The sequence below is a fragment of the Eschrichtius robustus genome, chromosome 17, assembly GCF_028021215.1.
Source record: "Eschrichtius robustus isolate mEscRob2 chromosome 17, mEscRob2.pri, whole genome shotgun sequence".
Lineage (NCBI taxonomy): Eukaryota > Metazoa > Chordata > Mammalia > Artiodactyla > Eschrichtiidae > Eschrichtius > Eschrichtius robustus.
Genome location: NC_090840.1, coordinates 2,351,651 through 2,373,363, shown reverse-complemented (window position 1 = coordinate 2,373,363; position 21,713 = coordinate 2,351,651). Strand labels below are relative to the sequence as shown.

General features: G+C 45.6%; 1 protein-coding gene and 1 non-coding gene across 7 annotated transcripts in view; one reads left to right on the top strand and one right to left on the bottom strand.

Moving 5' to 3' along the window:
- PCMTD1 (protein-L-isoaspartate (D-aspartate) O-methyltransferase domain containing 1) overlaps positions 1 to 7,480 on the top strand; it is a 61,927-nt gene extending 54,447 nt beyond the window's left edge. For all 6 annotated transcript variants that reach the window (XM_068525363.1, XM_068525362.1, XM_068525360.1 and 3 more), the window contains one exon: positions 4,445 to 7,480. In XM_068525363.1, coding sequence (XP_068381464.1) covers positions 4,445 to 4,809 — 365 coding nt within the window. In that variant the 3' untranslated portion in view covers positions 4,810 to 7,480. The remainder of the gene's footprint in view (positions 1 to 4,444) is intronic.
- A 5,492-nt stretch (positions 7,481 to 12,972) lies between these two features.
- Positions 12,973 to 13,045, bottom strand: TRNAE-CUC (transfer RNA glutamic acid (anticodon CUC)). The gene has a single exon. It is a non-coding gene; the product is annotated as a tRNA-Glu (tRNA).
- Between the last annotated feature and the right edge of the window lie 8,668 nt (positions 13,046 to 21,713).

Below are 21,713 nucleotides of genomic sequence, written 5' to 3'. Positions count from 1 at the left end.
GGGCTTAGTTGCCTCGAGGCATGTGGGATATTCCCGGACAAGGGCTTGAACCCATGACCCCTGCATTGGCAAGCGGATTCTTAACCACTGTGCCACCAGGGAAGCCCTGGGGTGGTTTTGAGAATTAAATGAAGTAGTGTTTATAAAGTGCTTAGCAGGTAATAATGGCTTAGTAAAGAATAGTGTTGGGATTTTGGGAAGGTCAGTAAATTACACCCGTTTCCCCTGCTCAAGTTCTTACCAGTGGAGAAGGTGGACTTGGGGACCAGGTAGCTAGGAATTGAAATGGAATAGGATGTGTGGAGAATAAGAACACGTTTGCTTTTCTGTTAAAATAAGTTAAAATAGGTTTCTGTGTAGAGAACATTATTTCATTAATTACAGGGAATAAAAACATGAAAGAATGTTAGCACAAAAAAACTAAAAAATACACGTGCAAATCCTTTGCCAAATGTATTTTGTAGCTATGAAATTGCTCATATAAACAGTTACTAAAATGTATTTATAACTTTTCCTCAGGTTCATCACAAATTTTTATTCAACTTAAAGTCATATTTCTTTTTCTTTCTTTCTTTCTTTTTAGAATGATGTATAACACATTCTAAAAATAAATTTCACGGCCGGCCCTTTAGAAGGGGTGAAGGAAAAATTCTACACCAGCTAAAGGAAAACTCTGTTTCCTTTATACACCACCTACCGAACCCTCCTGTCATCCAGACCCGTGGGTTCTCCTCCCTGAGCAATCCTGCAGTCCTCTGCGGACACCAACGAGCTGTACTGTGGTCTGGCGCAGTTCTGGCGCTCGCTACACAGGACAGGCCACAGGCTCTGTCCTCCTCCAGTTTCTCACGGGCTGCTTATGAATCAGGCTCCCATGACCCCTCCTAGAGTTCGATAATTTGCTGGAGCGGCTCCCAGAATGCAGGAGAACAGGTTACTCATTAGATTAACTGGGGAACAGCTGGATGGGAGTGATGCCCAGGGCGAGGTGTGTGGGGAGGGTGCGGACCTCCACGCCCTCTCTGCACACACCACCCTGCCAGCACCTCCAGCTGTTCACCAGCCCAGAAGCTCTCTGACCCCTTTCCATTAGGGGCTTCTATGGAGGTTCGACTGATTAAATCATCGACTCTCGGTGATTAACTCAACCTCTAGCCCCTTTCCCTTCTCTGGAGCGGTAGCCTGAAACTTTCAGTTCTCTAATCCCATGGTTGGTGCCCCCGACAGCCAGCCTAGCACCTTGAAGGGCTTACTGAAAGTCATCCCCGTAACATCAACTCATGTGTGGTTGGAAGGAGCTTCTTGTGAGCACTGAAAGGCACTGCTTTTCACTTTGACGCTCTCATCACTTAGGATGTTCCACGTGCTTTAGGAGCTCTGTGTCAGGAAGGGGAAGCCAGATGTACATTCCTTCTTACAAATCTCAGCCTCACAGAGGTCAGGAGATTTCATGAACTGTGGAACTGCACCACACTGAGCCATACGAAGTTGCGGTTTTGTAGGTTAAAAATGGGGTTTGACCTAAATCCAGTGCCCTTTTCAGTCTTACTTAACAAATAAAAATGAAAGTGCTGACTGCTAGGTTCCTATAAAATCTACGTAGAGACCACCTTTTGGGAAACAAATAGAGCTGACACGTGTGTGTTAGAGATAACCTTCATTGTAGTTCTGGCCTGAAAGCTTCAATTCACAGTAAAGTTTTACAGCAGTCAGGACCCGTGTTGTCTGCTGCATTGGATCCTTCTCGTGACTGCAAGCATTAGGAACAAGGAGGGTTGGAGTACAGGAAATGCTGGGAGTTTTGAAGAAGGAGGGCTGAGAATCGTCTAAAAGTTTTCCTATTATCAGAAAAACGTTTGAATGAGGCTCTTGTGGGTGCTGCTTTAGGACCTGTGAGTGTTAGGAGCGACTGAAGCGGGTCTGAATCCTTCTGCACTCCGGGTCCGGTTGGTGCCTTTGAAGTCGGGCTGCCCTGGCAGTCGTCGTGGTGATGGTGATCGTGTTGTGTCGCTGGAGCAGCCAGCCGGCAGTGCCAGGGGGCGGGGGGAAGGGAGGGAGGACGGTGAAGGTGCTGGGAGAGCGCCCGGGGTGCGGGTGGGTCGCACCCACAGGGACTACGTTATTCCTTCTCTTCTTCGCAGCTTCTGAAGCTCTTCCCCGGTGGTTCTCTTGCCCGCTTCCTGCAGTGGGCCCTGGACCTCCGGCCTGCCTCCCGCCGGCGCCCCCCCGTGGGGGCCATCCTGGCCTTTGGGGCTGACGTCCCAGGCTGACGTCCTGGCCCTGCCCTGAGCCCGGCGCTGGCGGGACTGCCGCGGCTGCAAAGGGCCGGCACGTGGCGTGGCCTCTGGGGCCCCCGAGCACCTTGCCGGCCCCTCCCCGCTTGCCTCGCCCGGCGCTGACGGGCTGCCACGTTGAAAGGTGCACGGGGTGGCGGGAGCGCCCAGGCCTCCATTTAGGACACGCAGCACGAGCAAAGCAAATCTTTATCTTCTCCTCCCCGAGCTGTTCTTTCTCTGTCACGTCGGTAATCAGCGTTAGCATCCGCCTCGCCGCTGGGGCCAGAGCCTCTCCGCGTCCCGTCCCCGTCCGTCCTGTCTTCAGAGCGGGACTCAGCCTTGTCCCCTTTCTCCGCCCCAGCGTGGTCCCCTCTCACGCAGGCCCCGGCACGTCCGGCGGCCCCCCGCTCCTTCCGCTGCCCGCCGCCACCCCACAGAGGGGCCGGGCCGTCCTCGTCATCCGTTAGGACCCTGCCTCTCTAGAACCCTGCAGTTGCTGATGGCGTGGCCTTGCAGACCACGACGAGGCCCCGCCCCGCGCCCTCCAGCTCCACGCCTCACCCGCGCTGGCTGCCCACCTGCCTCCGCCCAAGGCACTCGCGGGCTGGCCTCCTCCTGCCACGTGGATGCAAGCGCAGTCGTGACTTCCTCGGGGATACCACAAGGGCCACCCAGCCGGGGGCAGCCTCGCCCCCACGTTACTTGCTGCGTCGTTGGTGGTTGGTTCCGTACTTGTTTATCTGCCGCTCCCCAGATGTATACGCTCTGTAAGAGCAGGGACTGTCTTAGTTTCAGTCTGTTGCGTGCTCGCACAGCTGGCTGCTGGCAGAGTTGTTACAGGCTGTTCCCAGTTTCCCCGCATGGTTGGGGGCAGGTGCGGACGGCAGGATAGACGGTCCAGCTGAACCTGCCCGACACGGCTCTTCGAATTCCTTTCCATTTTGGGTTTCAGTGGAGAGTCTGAAGACAACAAGGTTTTGTAGCAGGCCAGGAAGTATGTGCTAAGGGGTCTTCGAATTGGTCTAAAATGCCTCCTGCCTGGAGTTTTATGAAAAACCACATCTCCCGCTGCAGGCTGTGCCCAGCTTGTGACTGGGCAGAGCCCCGGGCACTAGGGCAGGAGGGGAGCACGCAGGACAGGATGTATACCTGCAGGCCCTATGGGGGAGGATGAGGAAGGGCCCCAGGCCCCCTTCCTACCTCCCACCCGCAAGAGCTCACAGTTGAGGGCAAAGACCGACCCCATACGCATTTGGGTAACTGACATGGTAACAGGAAGGTTTGGAAGGAGGTAGCTAAGAAAAAGCACTAAAAGTAAGGGGAAAAGTGATGAAGGCTTTCTCGTGCTGTTGAACTGAGGAGGGCTGTGCTCTGCTAGGTATTTGAGAAGAATCATTGATAAGGGTTTTATTCCCACAGGGGTGGGAACTAGGAAAAACGAATTTCAGGTGGGGACCTGAGAATTTTCTCTGTCTGGGTGCAAAGCACTGGAGGAGGCCACCAGGAGGGGCGTGTGGCTCTAGGTCTTAACATCTGCGCGTCGGTGGGGGGGGTGGGGGGGGGCGGGAGTGAAGCAGACAGGGCCTGTTCCGACTCTGCCTGTGCGCTTGATAGAAGCGAGCGTCAGTAACTTAGATCTGTGGTGTTTGGGGGCTGTTGAAGTGTTGCGGCATGATTTCTGGTGGCCCTTTCCCTCTGAACCAGTTCTGCCTGTTGATTTACAGAAAGATGGAAACTGTGTGTGCATGCGTGTAATAGTTTAGAGCTCAGACCGAGGCAGCTGTTCAAACAGTGCCTTCATTTGAGGTTTTTAAATAGGTCCTTCACATGCTTTTCGACATCAGAAAGTACAGAGAATGTGTAGGGTAAAATCTCTTCTATTCTTGTCCCCTCACTACTTGATTCACATGTGCTCCAGCTGTTGTAAGTTATTTATCCTTCCCGAGAGGGTTTATGCTCATACCTGGGGACGCGCACACGTCTATACACACAGATCCCGGTGCCGTCCGCCGTCCTCAGTACCGCGGTGGTCTGGCACGTAGTAAGCGCCCTTCCTAAAATCTGTGTCAGATGCAAGTCACAGTTTTTTATGTCTCTGTCTTCTAACATTCACTAAGAAGTGAACAGTGTATAACGTTTTACTTTTTATGTTTTTCGTGTGTTTTTAGCCCCCTGTGCTGTCAGGAATCTGCAGGACCTGGCTCGTATTTACATTCGACGCACACTTAGAAATTTCATAAATGATGAGATGCAGGCCAAGGGGATTTCTCAGAGGGCTCCGCCCAAAAGGAAGAGGAAGAGGGTCAAGCAGAGGATTAACACTTACGTCTTTGTGGGGAATCAGCTCATTCCTCAGCCTCTAGACAGTGAGGAGGATGAGAAGATGGAGGAAGATGAAGAGGGGGAGGAGAGAGAGCGCGGCGAAACCCAGAAGCTGGAGGAGCCGCCCCAGAACCTGCTGCGGGAGAAGATCATGAGGCTCCCCCTGCCCGAGTCTCTGAAAGCTTACTTGACGTATTTTCGGGAAAAATAACTTAGAGCAAGAAGAAAGAATGCCTACTGATAATTCCTTTAGTCTTGAAAATGTAGCATTTGTTAGAGGTTAAAAGAGAATTCTTTCTTTCATCACAGTGACTTTTTAGTGGAAAAAGTATAACTTGTTTCTGTCTTGGTAATAAAAATGATGTATTCTGTGATTAAAAAGAATCCCTTTTATAAAATATATTTTTCTTTAAATCTTGGAAAAATTGCTGTTTTAACTCGGAGCAACTTCAAGGGTGGAATGTAACAGTAGTCGAGACTGGGTCCTTCAGATCCTCGTCTGGTTCCTTACAGACTAGTAGTGGTGAGGGTTAGATTTGATTTTCCATAAGGTGAAATAATCGTGAAGCATACGTAGTCTGATTCGAATTGCAGCCATTTGCATTTCCTCCATGAAACCTTTTATCTAACAAGGAAATCAGAAGCTTTGTGTGTTGCAGTCACTATTGCTGAGTTGCTGTAGGTCTGTTCCGGGCAATGTATGAGTGCAATAACGATGCAGATACGGAGTAACGTAGCTTTAAAAAGCCTCCTTTCAGGGAGTTCAACAGCACTGCTCTCTTGCTCTTGAATCTGTTGCCAAAAGACATGGGGAAAACATCTTCTCTCATAGAGATTTTAGGAGCACGTCAAGTGAATATTGAAGTAAAACGTATATACTTAATACAACTGTTAGTTTGTGTGGACCCTTTACATTTTCAGTATTTAACAATGATGAGGTTATCTTACTCTGAAGTTTTAGGAGACAGTATATTTAGGACGGTTTTCCCTGTAGCGCACCGTATCAAGTATTTGCTTTAAGAGAGTCCGTTGTCCTACGCGACTGTGGGTGACTCATCGGTGACTCGGCCTGAGCGGGCTGGTCACGGGTGCACTTTAGCAAAGGGAACTCCTGGTTCATTGGCAGGTTCACCCTTGACAAGTAGGGCTGCGCCAGCCTGCATTTGCTTTGAAATTCATCTTTGTAGCATAGAAAGTATTCACAGAAATTATGTGTAGGTGACCTTTTCTTTGAAACTTCAGAATCATTGTGTAATCTTTGGGATCTACATTGGGCTCATTTAATTTCTTCCCATGTTTTTATTTTGTTCTTGTTTCTTGTGGTAAAGTAACAGTGATTTTCATTTTTTTGCTTAATATCACATACTACTGTATTCATTATTTGAATGTCAGTAGTGAAACAGGTGGTAAATGCCATTATTAGTGTGTTTCTTTTCTTCCTACTAGGGCCTGAAGAGTCATTCCTTGTTTAAGAAAGTATACAGTGTAGCATATTTACTATTTAGTGTTCCATGGATTATATATTTTTTAAAAGGAAAAATTTGAGAGTATCACTTACCACCACCAGCGTCACCGTTAACAACTGTCGAACAAGTATGCTTGAGGAAACGCACTCAATGTGTAGTGGAAGGATTATTATGTCTCTGCAAAGATTCAACCGTTAGATGAATGGTTTAAAAAAATCTCAGCTCTGGTAATTCCACACATCTAAAAACAACTGTTTGAAATATTCTAAGCGTGAATTATCCCAGGTAAATCAGGATATTTTAGTGATGTGAAAGATAATTTCGTGGAAGCTGTTTGTTTTTTACCATTGACTGGGCTTGGGCGTTGGGGGTATCTCCACAATTTTTCTTAGGTGGTTACTAAGCTGTTATTGTTAAGAAATGCCCCATTCATTTCTATCAAGGAAAAAAAAAATAGTTTCATACAATTATCATGTTAGAAATGTTCATTTTATTTTGAAATCAGTGTCCATTTTAGAAGTTTAATTTTGAGTTAAACTTATTTTTATCTCGCCGCCCCCCCACCAGTTTGTTGTTTTTGGGGCAAGTGTTCAGATACGTAAACACAACGTTTTCTTAAATCATGGTGTTAACTATTCATGAGGGACGTTTTTGTTAAGGATATATTTGAAGATGGAGTTTTTCATATCAGCTTTCATTCTGTTGGCTTTGGCAAAATGTACAGTAGGTTTTCATAATCATTGCCTATTTTTTGTCATTGAAATGTATCTTTTGTGTTTTTAAATGCATTTATTTCACAGTTGTGACTTTACTATTGACTTTAAATAAAGAAGTAGAAATAAAAAATGAAATTTTAAGCAAAAGCCCTTTTATCTATTAATGGGAATATATTAGAATGATTAAGAATATTTTGGGTGTTTATTTTTTAATGAATCATGTTATATTTGAGTGTGGATAATTATGCTTCATAGGTGGAGAGGTAGCAAAGTTGAAGTAATTGAAAATGATCAGTGTATTCATGGGATTTTACAGTGGGGTAATTATTTGTTTTGCGGAGAGAAAGTAGGCCTAGGGAGGGAGCACGACGACTCCCCCCATCCCCCCCCCCCCCCCCCCCCAGTCAGATTGCTGCTTGGAGATGGCTTGAAATAGCATCCAGAATCTGATAAAGCCCGAGAAACTGCCAGCAACACCATAACTGCCAGGAACAGCATTTAAATCTGTACTGCTCATTGGTCGATATATCTGGTTCTAGTACTAATAAAAATGTCATTAAAATAGCATACATAGTAGTTAAAATACAGAATGTGTAAGTGTTGGTTTCTAGCTGTTTGAGAGGACAAAAGTGAAGCAAAACCTGTTAATTTATGGGAAAACTTGGAAAATTATTTTAAATAAACAGTTGCATATAATTAAGCATCGTTCTCCAGTGGCCTGCCTTTTTTCTCTTTTTAAATTTAGAAAATGTCAGTACACCTATGGATATGTGCTGAATTATGGTATAGAATGGTCTGTATTTGGACATCTCATTTCCTTTTGACTCTTGCCACCTCTGAGGGGTGTAGGGTTTTTAAAAATTTATTTTTATGAACTATTCAAGTAGATACGAAGGATATTTATAAGATGCATGGAAAGTCCAAGGAATGACTGAGTGTTCATGTAAGTACATGTGAGTACAAACCATGAGGCTTGACTGCTAGCACTACCGTTACCCGTGTGTGCCCCTCTTCCCAGCTCATCTTAACCCCCCTCTCAGGGTGCCCGTTTGTGGCGATCACAGCTGGCTTTTTGCCGCGGTTTTACACGTACACTTGTATCTCCAAGCGGTATGAGTGGAATCACCCCTGTTCATTCCTGTGCACCTACTTTTCACTACACGTTGTCTTTCTGAGGCTGGTCCCTGTTGTCTGTAGTGATGCTAGATTCCCACATTCCCACTTTTTTGTTCATTATTTCTTCTTGACCCTTAGATCATCTCAATTTTCTTTTGCCTAAAGTACATCTTTTAAAATTTCTTTTGGTGAAAGACGCTGGGTAGCTAACTCTTAGTTTTGTCTGTCTGAAAAAAATTTATCTTTGTTCTTGAAAAATATGACTAATATAATTTTAGGATGACAGTATTTTCCTCTAAAACAATGGAGTTACTTCTCTACATTCTGGCTTTCATTGTAGCTGTTGAGAAGTCCACTGATAGCCATTTCTTTGAAGGTTATCTTTTATCTCTGTTTTTACAGTTTTGTCTTGACCTTGTTAATACTCTTGGCATTGTTGATTTTCTGTAGTTTCATATAATGTGCTAGGTGTTAATTTTTATCTTTAATCCTACCTGGTATTTGTTTTATAGGTGTGTGGATTGGCCTCTTTGATCAGCTCTGGAAATTCTTGGCCATTTTCTTTTCTTACAGACATTGCCTCAACTTTTTGCCTCACAGCATTGGATTCTAAATAATTTATTCAAATATATCTTCCAACCACTAGTTCTGTCTTCACTTGCTTTAAGTCTGATGTTAAAACCCTTACACTGAGTTTTAATATCTGTTGAATTTTCTAGTTCTGCTTTAAAAAAAATTTTTTTTTTTTTAAGAATTTCCTGCTCTTTATTACTACGTTCAATTCGGTAAGCACACTGAACCTGTTTTCTATTCCATATCTGATTCCAGTATCTGAACTCCACGGTGGGCTTCTGCTCAGGCGGTCTCTGAGGGCTAGCTGTGACGACCCCGTTTCTCTTGTGCTTTGCGGGCTTTGACTGAGCTTGTGGAACTCTATCTGTGGGAGTTTATTAGAGGCCGACTGATCTTTGCCAGAAGCACTGCTGGCTCACGGCCTCTTTAAACTAAGTCCTGGGTTTAAGGGTTTCACACCACTCAGGGAGAGGGGCCTGAACATCCACGGGAAAGCTAACCTGGGGACGTTACATCTTCGGGGACATTTTACTCCCTTCCTCCTCATAGCAAGTTTTGAAATAGGCAGTTTTCTCTGCATTCTCTGGGGGAAGGAGGGGATAAGGTGGATTATTTCTAGTTCTCCTTAATGAAGGGGATGTGGAGATTCCAGTGAAGCCCTCCCCATTTAGGAAAGGGCTTTTCCCTTCTTCCTGTAGCCTTGCTGCCCCAAATCTGAAGTAAATGTCACTAAGTTAAGCAAATACTCCAGCTGAACAAGACTCCAGTGTTTACTTACCTTGCTGGCTTCCCTTTTCACTTTGTTTTTGGACCCTTGTATATGTCTTACTCACTTGCTCACTCAGCACACTGATGCCTTTTTAAAAAAAAATGTTTCTAATGCTTTGTCTAGCACACACAGTTTTCTGCTGGAGAGTTTCCCAAGGCCTGCAAGGAAAGGTCCCACAGCCACGACGAGGCTGGCATTCATGTGCTCCTCTGGGCCTTGCACTTCTTGGCCTTATACTCATGGAAGGTAACAGTAGGGGTTTTTTTTTCATTGACTGTCAGCTTAGGTTTCTAAAAGTAGAAAGTTTTTAGTCTTTCCTTCCAGAAAAATGCCCTACGAATACAATGTAATATTTATTATATTGAATATTTTGAACTGAAAACGACGCACAAACCCGCATGTCTTGTCCAAGTTCTCCAAATTGCAAACATCACCAAGAGCATCGGAATTGTTAGCGGTGGGCCTGAAAGGACGAAGCTGGCTTTTTCGTTTATTGATATAGACAGTAAAAGACACACGGAGCGATGTCAAGCATAGTTCAAGTTTATTTTAAAATCATTCTTGTTCATGGAGATTGGGTTTTTTCTTCTGATTTTTGTATTTTAAAAACCCCAAAACCCCACATATTTAAAAGTTGCAACATTCTGCCAAAAGAGGGCAGTATTCACCTACAGTAGAATGTAAAGGGACGGAAGAATTGCTGAGAGAAGGAGAATGAATTTGTTTCTTCTTTATACTCACAAGGTTGATAAAATTTGACAAAACGTTCTCCACTCATTACCTCTGTCTCCCAGCCTGGTCATCTGGAGTTGCTGCCTAAATTAACCATCCAAGTTTCACTTCGTTTTTCTGTTTTGCATTTTTTAAAGTTCTATTTTAGGGATGAGATTTGTTTGAAAGTTTCAGTCTTTAAAGATAAAACCAAAACCTTAAATACCTGCTTACAGAGTGGCCAAAAAGTACACGTTGAACTGCAAGACGTACTTGTGGCAGAAGTCTTCTGTTTCCGGCGGTGTCGCCGGGAGTGGGCCGCCCGCCCCCCGGCACCGAGCGGGTGAGAGGCGGGTCTGCAGCCGCCGGGGCGGCGGGTCCTGGAGGCTCATCGGTGCCACTTCACGTGCTCACACGCGTGACCGTGGGTGCGTCTGCCCCAGGGCCGGGCGCGGGCGCTGAACACTCAGTGTTAAAGGACGAAACCAGAAGCAGCTGGTGGGAATCTCGTATTAGTGCAGCGCTTTGGGTTTCAGGAGTGGAATATACAGTTTGGAGTAGGGAGTATGTGCCCCTGGGTCAGCCAATTATTACTGCGCCCGCCCTTCAGGGTTTGGAAGTGTTACCGGGTAAAAAGAAGAAAAGCTGTCCTGCGTGGAGGCAATAAATGATTAATCAACGTGAGCTGCCGAAGCCCGGCCGGGGGCTGAGAGGCTGGGCTAACGGAAACGGTGCAGCGACGCGCCAAGAGGAGGTGCCCTTGCAGGGCTGCTTTGGCGCGGACGGGTGCTCGTCCCCGCGGCGCACCCCGCCCCGCCTCCTGACCCGCCCGCCCCGCCTCCTGGCACGCCCCTCCCCGCCTCCTGACCCGCTCCACCTCCTGGCCCGCCCCTGCGCTCCCCGCCCCGTCTCCTGGCCCGCCCCGCGCCCCCCCCGCCCCGCCTCCTGGCCCGCCCCGCGCCCCCCACCGCCCCGCCCCGCCTCCTGGCCCGCCCCGCGCTCCCCGCCCCGCCTCCTGGCCCGCCCCGCGCTCCCCGCCCCGCCCCCGCGGCGTGCGCCCCCGCCCCGCCCCGCCCGCCCGTCGAGGCCGCGCCTCTGTCCCCCCAGGTGCCGACCCCGCTCGGGTCGCCGGAGCGGGGTCCTCACTTGCCCGCAACCCCAGGCTTCCGCGCTTAGACTGGAAAGCGCGAGCCCTGAAGCGGTGAAAGGAACGGGTCTCCTTTCTAGCATCTTCCAGAACTTACCACGGAGAATTCCCATCTTCATTCCTTGGGTAATTTGCCTGCGTAGAGTCCCAGTTTAGCCCCTTTATCGTCGCCCCCCCCACCCCCAAATCTTCCCTACTCTGAATTGGGTGAAGCAGCCGCCCACGCCGCGTGTTCCCCGCTCCCGGCTGGGCCTCCCCGCGCCCTGCGGTGGGCGATGCTCCCGGGTCCGCAGAGCAGCCGGGAGCGCGGGGCGGGGGCCGGGGCGAGCAGGCAGGTCGGTGCCCGGGAGACCACGCCGGAGTGGGCGGGCAGATGGGCCTGGGTGCTCATCCGCCGTCCTCGCCTTCCGTGTGGGGAGAGAAGCCGCATCACTGAGCTGCCCTTCGGGTCGCACAGTGTGTGTGGCGCGCGCACCCTTCTCATCGTGGTGCTCGGGCTTTACGCCCCAAGAGGAGAAGAGGAGAAGTGCCTCTAGGACGAGCCGGTTGAAGGGCTCAGCGTCCCCGGTCAAGTGTCTGCCGGCCGTGGCGGGTGCGCGCGGGAGAGAGCCGCCTGCCCCGTTCGGGTGCATCCCTGGGCGGAGCGACGTGGCCCGAGTGAGACGCTGGGAATTTTGAGCAAGAGGTAGCACGAGCAGCGCCGGGTCATTTTTCGTCATAATCGTGAAGTGAGGATCTAGCTGGGTCATGAAAGTTGAAGCTGGTGGCTGGTCGTTGCACATAAGCCCACTTATATTCGGCCCAGAGTAATTTTTATTAAGCATCTTCTTAATTTTATGTGGTCGTGAATACGAAAAACAGTCTTACTGTAAAAACTCACAAGACGCATTCTTGAGCCCGGGGCCCCTCCGCGTGCGGCGGCCAGAGGGCAGGGCGAGCGGGGCCTTTGGCCTTGAACCTTGCCTGTGTCGTGTTGCGGCGTCAGTTTCTGCAGAAGCCCCAGCGCCGGGCGCAGGGCGGCCTGTCCGTCAGGTGCCAAGGTCGGCGGTCGGCCCGCGCCGGACACCCTCTCCTGGAGGCCCTGAGCGGAAGGGAGAGGGCGTTGTCCTTGCAGCTGCGCAGAGCCTTCCTCGGCTGGAGAATGACACCCAGTGGCTGGGCCCTCAGGTCCCCAGCCGGGCCCCCTGCGAGTTCCCAGCTTCCTGGGGTCTCGGTTTCTTAGTCTGTAAAATGGGGATGCTAGCGGTGTTTGCCCCCTGGGGTTATTCTCAGGTGACATGAGCTCGTGCGCGTTACACGCTTAGGAGAGGATCTGGCTCTGCCCAGCGCTATGGAAGGGTTCGCTGTGACTACTGTTTACGGCTCAGGGCACGAGCTTCGGACTCACATACCTACAGGAAGCTGGCTGGCAGGGTCCTCTGAGGGGAGCAGGGGGGGCGAAAGACGACCTGCCCTGAGTAGAGTGATGGGCAGCGACTGACCTGCAGCTGGAGTCCTGGGGAGGGGGGGCAGCCCGGGGCCAGCCAGCTCCCGAGTGGGTGCTGCCCTCAGGGCTTGGGGCCCATTGATAATGAGCTGGCTGTATTTTTCAAGAAAATATGGAAGTCAAAAGTGAAATTCCCTGGTTTTTATTTTAAAAAAATTTTTTTGGCCAAGCGACACGGCTTGCAGGTATGTTAGTTCCCCAACCAGGGATGGAACCTGGGCCCTAGGCAGTGAAAGCATGGAGTCCTAACCACTGGACCGCCAGGAAGTTCCCTCCCTGACTTTTATTTTTATTTATTTATTCATTTAAAGAAACATTTGTTTATTTATTTGGCTGCGCCAAGTCTTAATTGCGGCACACGACATCTTCGTTTCTGCGTGCGGGATCTAATTCCCTGACCAGGGATCGAACCTGGGCCCCCTGCATTGAGAGCGCAGAGTCTTACCCACTGGACCACCAGGGAAGTGCCCCTGACTTTTAAATATTAGCAGCTGATTACAGTTTTTCAAAGTGAAAGGCCCGACCACGTGTATTTGCAGGTTGCTTTCAGCCCAGAACCTTCAGTTTTTGACCCCTGTTGGAGACATGGTATGAAAGCCGAGAGAGATATATGCAAAGTCTGTACAGATTGGTCCTCTACTTCTTTGGGGCCAAAAAACCTTGACATAGGATTACATTTTCATGCAAGCAGTATCATGAAGGACCACAACTAACTGATTAAGATAAAAATTCTGAAAAAGAAAAGGCAGATCAGCCTGTGAAAGCAAAGGCATGTGGGGCCTGGCTCAGTTTCTCCCTAACAGCAGAATTGAGTTTTTGTTAAAGCACATTTAAATATATGTGTTTTGTCACATAACAGCGGAAACAGTGTAAAGAACACATTTAACACTATAAATGGCCAATGTGCTAGTAAGTGTTAATTTGTAGTCTTGTTATGTTGATACTTTCCTTGATTTTTTTTCTTTTCATGCTTTTAGAATTTTAACCTTAATGTAGAAAATATTTTTCTTAACCATAGATAAAAAATTTCACTATATTTAAAGATTATGGTTAATCAGGGCTTTAAGATTAGAAAAATGCAAAGCTATTCCCTTCCTCAAGTTTAATTTGATTCCATCTATAAAGATATCAAAGCACATATCGTTTACCAAATATTCTACTACCATTTTGAAACTCTCGGGACTTCCCTGGTGGTGCATTGGTTAAGAATCTGCCTGCCAATGCAGGGGACATGGGTTCGAGCCCTGGCCTGGGAAGATCCCACATGCCACGGAGCAACTAAGCCCGTGTGCCATGACTACTGTGCCTGCGCTCTAGAGCCCGCGAGCCACAACTACTGAGCCCAGGCACCGCAACTACAGAAGCCCGTGTGCCTAGAGCCCGTGCTCCATAACAAGAGAAGCCACCACAATGAGAAGCCCGCACACCACAACAAAGAGTAGCCCCTGCTCGCCGCAACTAGAGAAAGCCCGCACGCAGCAACGAGGACCCAATGCAGCCAGAAATAAAAATTAAAAAAAAAAAAAAAAAAAAAAAGGACTGCTGCTGGAAATTGTGTAAATGGTATACGCTTATTGGAAGGACTTTTCAATGTGAAAGTTTCAAGATACTCTGTTTCTTAGCAGAAAGTTGAATTTGACGGATGGTAAATAAAGGTAACCAATCAGGTAAAACTATAGCAAAGTGCTCTGTTACACCTGACTTGCAAGAGGAGCCCCAGGGCAGAATGCAGGCTGGAAGTGACCTTGGAGGACTGGCCAGGTCTGCCCCAGGGGCGTCTGGTCTCCCCCAGGGGTCCCCGTCCTCCACCACATCCCTTCGTAGTCTTGGGTTCGGCAATGGATGCTTGGATACTGTGCACCAAAAGCACAATGACAAAAGAAAAAATAGATAAATTGTTCTTCATCAAAATCAACAACTTTTGCACTTCAAAGGACACCATCAAAAAAGTAATAAGACAGAATGGGAGGAAAATTTCAAATCATATATGAGAACCCTTTTACCTCAACAATTTAAAAAACCAGATAACCCAGTCAAAATTGAGCGAAGTATTTGAAGAGCTGTTTTTTAAAAGAAGGTACACAAATGACCAATAAAGCCCATCCGGAGATGCTCAACATCATTAGTGATTAATGAAATGCAAATCAAAGCCAGAATGAGCTACAACTTTAACTCTTGAGAATGGCAAAATAAAAATGACAGATGATAACATGTGTCAGCAAGGATGTGGAGAAACACTGCTGATGGAATTGTGAAGCAGAGCCCGTTGGAGGACAGCTTGGCAATTCCTCAAAACCTTAAACGTAGAATTACCGTATGACCCAGCAATTCTGGTCCAAGAAAAACAAAAACATGATATTGATTCTTCCAATCCAAGAACATGGTATATCTCTCCATCTGTTGGTGTCATCTTTGATTTCTTTTATCAATGTTTTTTTTTTAAATTAATTTGTTTATTTTTGGCTGCGTTGGGTCTTTGTTGCTGCACGCAGGCTTTCTCTAGTTGCGGCGAGCAGGGGCTACTCTTTGCTGCGGTGCGCGGGCTTCTCACTGCGGTGGCTTCTCTTGTTGCGGAGCATGGGCTCTAGGTACACGGGCTTCAGTAGTTGTGGCGCGCAGGCTCAGTAGTTGTGGCTCGCGGGCTCTAGAGCGCAGGCTCAGTAGCTGTGGTGCACGGGCTTAGTTGCTCCGCGGCATGTGGGATCTTCCCGGACCAGGGCTTGAACCCACGTTCCCTGCATTGGCAGGCGGATTCTTAACCACTGTTCCACCAGGGAAGTCCCTTTAGCAGTATTTTTAAGTGGAGGATTGATCTATAAATAATTCCTGCCTACAGAGAATTTTCCAGTCTCTTTCCCTCTCTCCGTCCTACAAATATTCATGGAGTGCCTATTTTATACTAATAGCTAAAAAAAAAAAAAAAAAAAAAAAGAGCTATATTTTGCTTCTTGGTCCTTTCCTCTGGCTCTTATACCAAAAATGGGAACATAGATAATAAAGAATAAAAACCCCAACCCCCCAAATATATAGAGTGCAAATTCTGAGATGTCCTATGTAGAAAACTGTGCAGGGATGGAACATTGCCAGCGGAGGTGGGCGTAGGGAGAGCTTACTTAGAAGCATCAGGGCTGGCCTGCCTGAGAAGGGGGTTTAAGTTGAAACCTACAGAATGAGGAGACAGCCATTCAAAGAACTTCCAAGCAGAGGAGTGAAGTCTAAGGCTGAGAAGATTTTGGCTCTTAGAGGAGGTGAAAGAAGGGCAGTGGGGCTTCGTGGCTGGAAGGAGAGTGTCTCAAGACGTCGAGTAGAGGAGGTGAGTAGAGGAGAACCTCCTTCAGCCAAGCCTGGGCAGGCGAGCAGCCCCTGGGCCTCTGTCCCTGGGAGCCAGGGCTCGGTGCTGGCAGGGGGCACCCAGAACCCGATCGTCTGCTCTCGTGGCCATCACCGTGTGGTCCCAGAAGATGCTTCTCCTCACCTCCTGCCCTAATGCCTCAAAACAAAAGGGGATGTTACCTCTCCAAAGGCTGCCGGGACTTGTGGGAGATACCGGTGCTGACCCTGGAGCAGAGAGGCGATTTGAGCTGTAGGAACATGTAGGTAGGAGAGAACACAGATACTCTACCTTGTCACATCCCTCCATTCACAATAGCATGACAGCCATTCTCACTCTTGCATAATCAATTTCCCAATCTCATTGATCATCCGTTTCCTTGATTCTCTTCATGAACCCATCCCTGGACTGGACGTACTCATAAGTTAGAAAGGGATTTGCATCTTCCTCTTGAATTCACACACTCTACATTTGTATATTTGTATGTCTAGACGTAATGTGTGTGAAGTGTGATAACAGGCTCTTTATGCTGGTAACTGTATAAACTTGGAATGCTTAATTACAAATAGATTTGCTTTTGTAAAAATATTTAATGAGGTTTAATTACATTTTTATAAGTAAAGATTTAATTTTAATATATTTGATTTAAAATTTGATAGGTTATGATTTGCATTTAACTAGTTTAGGTTATTATATTTTTTATTTTTCTAGCTTTATTGAGTATAATTGACAAAATTGTATATATTTAAAATGTACAATGTGATGATTTGATCTGTGTATACATTATAAAATGATTACCACAACCAAGTTAAATAACACATCATCACCTCACATAGTTACTCTTTTTGTTTTGTTTTGTTTTTGTGAGAATGCTTTAACTGTTCCTTCTCAGCAGATTTCACATCGACAATGTTATAGTCACCATGGTATACATTAGATCCTCAGAACCTCTTTTAACTGAAAGTTTGTACATTTTGACCAGCATCTCCCCATTTCCCCCACTCCCAAGCCTCTGGCAACTACCGTTTTATTCTCTGATTCTGTGAGTTCAACTTTAGTTTAATTTTAGGGTTCCACATATAAGTGATACCACACAGTGTTTATCTTTCTCTGTTGGGCTTATTTCACTTAGCATGAAGCCCTCCAGGTCATCCACGTTGCCAGTATCTTGGCTGTTGTGAACAGTGCTGCAGTGGACCTGGGAGTGCAGGTAATCTCTTTGAGATCCTGATTTTGTTTCCTTTGGAGATACACACAGAAGTGGGATGGCTGGATCATATGGTAGTTCTATTTTTCATTTTTTTGAGGAACCTCCATACTGTTTTTCAGAGTGACTGCACCAGTTTACATTCCACCAACAGTGCACACGGGTTCTCTTTTTCCCACATCCTTGCCAACATTTGTCATCTCTTGTCTGTTTGATAACAGCCATCCTAACAAGCGTGAGGTGATGTCTCATTGTGGTTTTGAATTACATTTTCCTAATGACTAGTGATGTTGAGCATCTTTTCATCTGTCCGTTGGCCATTTGTATATCTTCTTTGGAAAAATGTCTATTCAGGTCCTTTGCCCATTTTAAAATTAGACTATTTGGGGATTTTGCTATTGAGTTGTATGAGTTCTTTATATATTTTGGGTATTAGCCATGTGTCAGATATATGATTTGCAGATATTTTCTCCCATTCTATAGGTTGCTTTTTCATTTTGTGGATGATTTCCTTTGCTAGGTAGAGTTTTTCTAGTTTGATGTAGTCCTGTGTTTGCTTTTGTTGCCTTTGCTTTTGGGATCAGATCCAAAAAATCGCCAGGACCAATCTTAAGGAGCTTTTCCCCTGTGTTTTCTTCTAGGAGATTTAGGTCTCAGTTCTTACATTTAAATCTTTAATGTATGTTGAGTTAATTTTTGTGAGTGGTATAAATTAGTGATCCAGTTTTATTCTTTTGTGTGTGGCTGTCCAGTTTTCCCAACACCATTAATTGAAGAAGTTATCTTTTCCCCATTGTGCATTCTTGGTGCCCTTGGCAAATATTAATTGACCGTATATGTGTGGGTTTAATAGTGGACTCTTTATTCAGTTCCATTGGTCTATGTGTCTTTTTAATGCCAGTATCATATTGTTTCGATTATTATAGCTTTGTAATATAGCTTGTACTCAGAAAGTGTGATTTCTCCAGCTGTGTTCTTCTTTCTGAGGTTTGCTTTGTCTATTTTGGGGTACTTTGTGGTTCCATATGAATTTTAGGATTTATAAATAGGTTTTTCTATTCTTGTGAAAAATGCCATTGAGTTTTAATAAAGATTGCATTGCACCTGTGTATCACTTTGGATAGTATGGATATTTTAGCAATATTAATTCTTCCAATCTGTGAACATGGGGTATCTTTTCATTTGCTTGTGTCTTCAAGTTTTTTCATCAACATCTTATAGTTTAGAGCACACAGATTTTTTACCTCCCTGGTTAAATTTATTCCAAAGTATTTTATTGTTTTTGATGCAATTGTCAGTGGGATTGGTTTCCTAATTTCTCTTTCAGTTAGTCTGATGGAGTTTTTAGGGTTTTCTAAATCTAAGATTGTCATTTGCAAACAGAAACAATTTTACTTCTTCCTTTCTGATTTGGATGCCTTTTGTTTTTTTTTCTCACCTAATTGCTCTGGCTAGGACTTCCAGTATTATGTTGATTAGAAATGGTAACAGTGGGAACTCTTGTCTTGTTCCTGATCTTAGAGGAAAAGCTTTCAGCTTTCACCACCAAGTCTGATATTAATCGTGGGCTTGCTATATATGGCTTTTATTATGCTGAGATATGTTCTTTCTAAACCCACTTTGTTGAGAGTTTTTATCATGAAAAAATGTTGAATTTTGTCAAATGCTTTTTCTGCATCTATCGAGATTATCATTTGATTTTTATCTTTCTCTTAATGTGGTGTATCACATTTATTGATTTGTGTATGTTGAACCATTCTTGCATCCCAGGGATAAATCCCACCTGATCCTGGTGTATGATCCTTTCGATGTGCTGTTGAATTCAGTTTGCTGGTGTTTTGCTGTGGATTTTTGCATGTATTTTTTGTCAGGGATATTGACCTGTGATTTTCTCTTCTTGTACTATTCTTGTTATTGAGAGTAATGCTGGCCTTGTAAAATGAGTTTGGAAGTTTTCCTTCAGCTTAAAATTTTTGGAAGAGTTTGAAAAGGATTGAGGTTAATTTGTCTTTAAATGTTTGATGGTATTCACCATGGAAACCATCTGGTCCTGGACTTTTCTTTTTTGGGTGTTTTTGATTACTAACTCAATCTTCTTACTAGTTATAGATCTTCAGAGTTTCCATTTTTTTTGATCCAGTCTTGGTAGGTTGTACTTTCCTAGAAATTTATCCATTTCTTCTAGGTTATCCAGTGTGTTGGCATATACTTTTTCATAGTAGCCTCTGATGAACCTTTGTATTTTTGTGCTATCAGTTGTCATGTCTCCTGTTTAATTTCTGATTTTATTTAATTGAGTCTTCTTTTTTTCTTAGTCTACTTACAGATTTGTCAATTTTACCTGTCTGAAGTCTAGCTCCTCATTTCACTGATCTTTTTTACTGTTTTTCTAGTCTCCATATCATTTATTTCTGCTCTGATTTTTGTTAGCTCCTTCCTTCTGCTAACTTTGGGCTTAGTTTGTTCTTCTTTTTCTAGTTCTTAGAAGTGTAAAACTAGATTGTTTATTTAAGGTCTTTCTTTTTTCTTACCGTAGGTGTTAATGGCTATCAACTTCCCACTTAGAACTGCTTTTGCTGAATCCCATAAATTTTACTATGTTGTGTTTACATTTTCATTTGTTTCAAGATTTTTTTTAAAATTTCATTTTTGGTTTCTTTTTGACCCATTGATTGTTCAGGAGTGTGCTGTTTAATTTCCACATATTTGTGAATTTCCCAGTTTTCCTCTTGTTATTAATGTATGCTTTCATCCCATTGTGGTTCAGAAAAGATATTTACTTGATATGATTTCAATCTTCTTAAATCTGTTAAGCCTTGTTTTGTGACTTAACATATGATCTATCCTGGAGAATGTTCCACGTGAGCTTGAGAAGAATGCGTATTCTGCTGTTGTTGGATGAAGTATTCTGTATATGTGTGTTAGGTCCATTTGGCTAATGTGTAGTCTAAGTTCAATATCCCCTTATTTATTTTGTCTGGATGATCTATCTATTGTTAAAAATGGGGTATTGAAGTCCCCTATTATTGTTACATTGCTGTGTATTTCTCCCTACAGATCTGTTAATATTTGTTTTATGTATTTGAGTGTACCAGTGTTGGGTAATATATATTTACAATTGTTATACTCTCTTGATGAATTGACGTCTTTATCGTTATATAATGACCTTCTCTGTTCTTGTTATAGTTTTTGACCTAAAGTTTATTTTGTCAGATATAAGTATAGCTATCCCTGCTCTCTTTTGGTTTCTATTTGTGTGGAATATCTTTTCCCATCTCTTTACTTTGAGCCTGTGTCCTTAAAGCTGAAGTAAGTCTGTTGTAGCAATCTATAGTTGGGTCTCTCTCTTTTTAAAAAAAAAATCCATTCAGCCACTCTATGTCTTTTGGTTGGAGAATTTAATCCATTTACATTTAAAGTAATTATTGATAGGTAGGGACTCACTGTTATCATCTTGTTAATTGTTTTCTGGTTCTTCTCTTTTTTTTTCTACCTCTCTTGCTTTCTTCCTTATGATTTGATGATTTTCCATAGTGGTGTGCTTTGATTCCTTTTTCTTTGTCTTGTGTGTATCTACTATAGGTTTTTATGCCTTGTGGTTACCATAAGGCTTACATGAAACTTCTTGTAAATGTAGCAGTCTCTTTTAAGCTGACAGCAGCTTAAGTTGTGTTCCTTTGATGTGTCACATTTTTCAGTTTTTTTATGTTTCTTGTAGCCTTACTCTGATGTCTGCATCTTTGATGGAGCAGTCACCTCTTTCATACTTGACAGACTGGTTTTGGTGTGGAAAGACCATTGCCTGTGCGTGGGTGAGAGGGTGTGGCTGGGTTGGAGTAGTGGTTCTGGCTCTGGGGACGCCTCTGTGTTAGGCTCTGTGCAGCTCTGTCAGCTGGGGGCAGTGTTGGTGAAGATTGCAGGGCTTCTAGAGGACCAAGGCTGTGGGTGTCCACAGTGGTGCTGAGGGCTGCTGGGGTCTTTAGTGGCAAAGTCTGCTGGGACCACCTGATATTTTTTTCTTCCATGGGGGATGTCGTGGCTGAGGGGATTTTTTTTGGTAATTGGTCTGGCTTGTGGTTGCCTTCATGGTGGTGATGTCACTGGTGTTGGATGTGTGGGTGCCCATGGAGTAGCCATGGAGCCAGAGTCTGGAGAGTGGGCACTTGTGGACCAGCAGCAGCTCCTGTGTCCGGGGTGCTGGCCAGCCTGCAGCAGCGCTGGCTCGGGGAGCCTGAGATACGGGTGCAGAGCCATTGTCCGGGGTGCAGGTGAGCGCAGAGCAAGCAGAGCAGGCTTTGGGGGCTGGTGTGCACTGGGGTGAGGTTGCTGGCAGCTGTGGTCATGGGGCAGTGTAGCAGAGGCTCCTTTTGGTGGGGGGCATGGCAGTGTCTCCCTCTCGGGGGGCCTGTGCATATAACACTAGGGGTCTTCCACTAGGGAAGCTGCAGGAAGTCTACAGCTGCCGCGGTCCCCAGTGGCAAAGGCTGCCCGGGCCCCACAGAACAGGCCATGGGCACCACAGGGGCACCTGCTGCTTGGCTGATGTTGTTGGACCCCCTTCTTTGTTCCTCGCTGCCTCTGATGTCTCTGCTG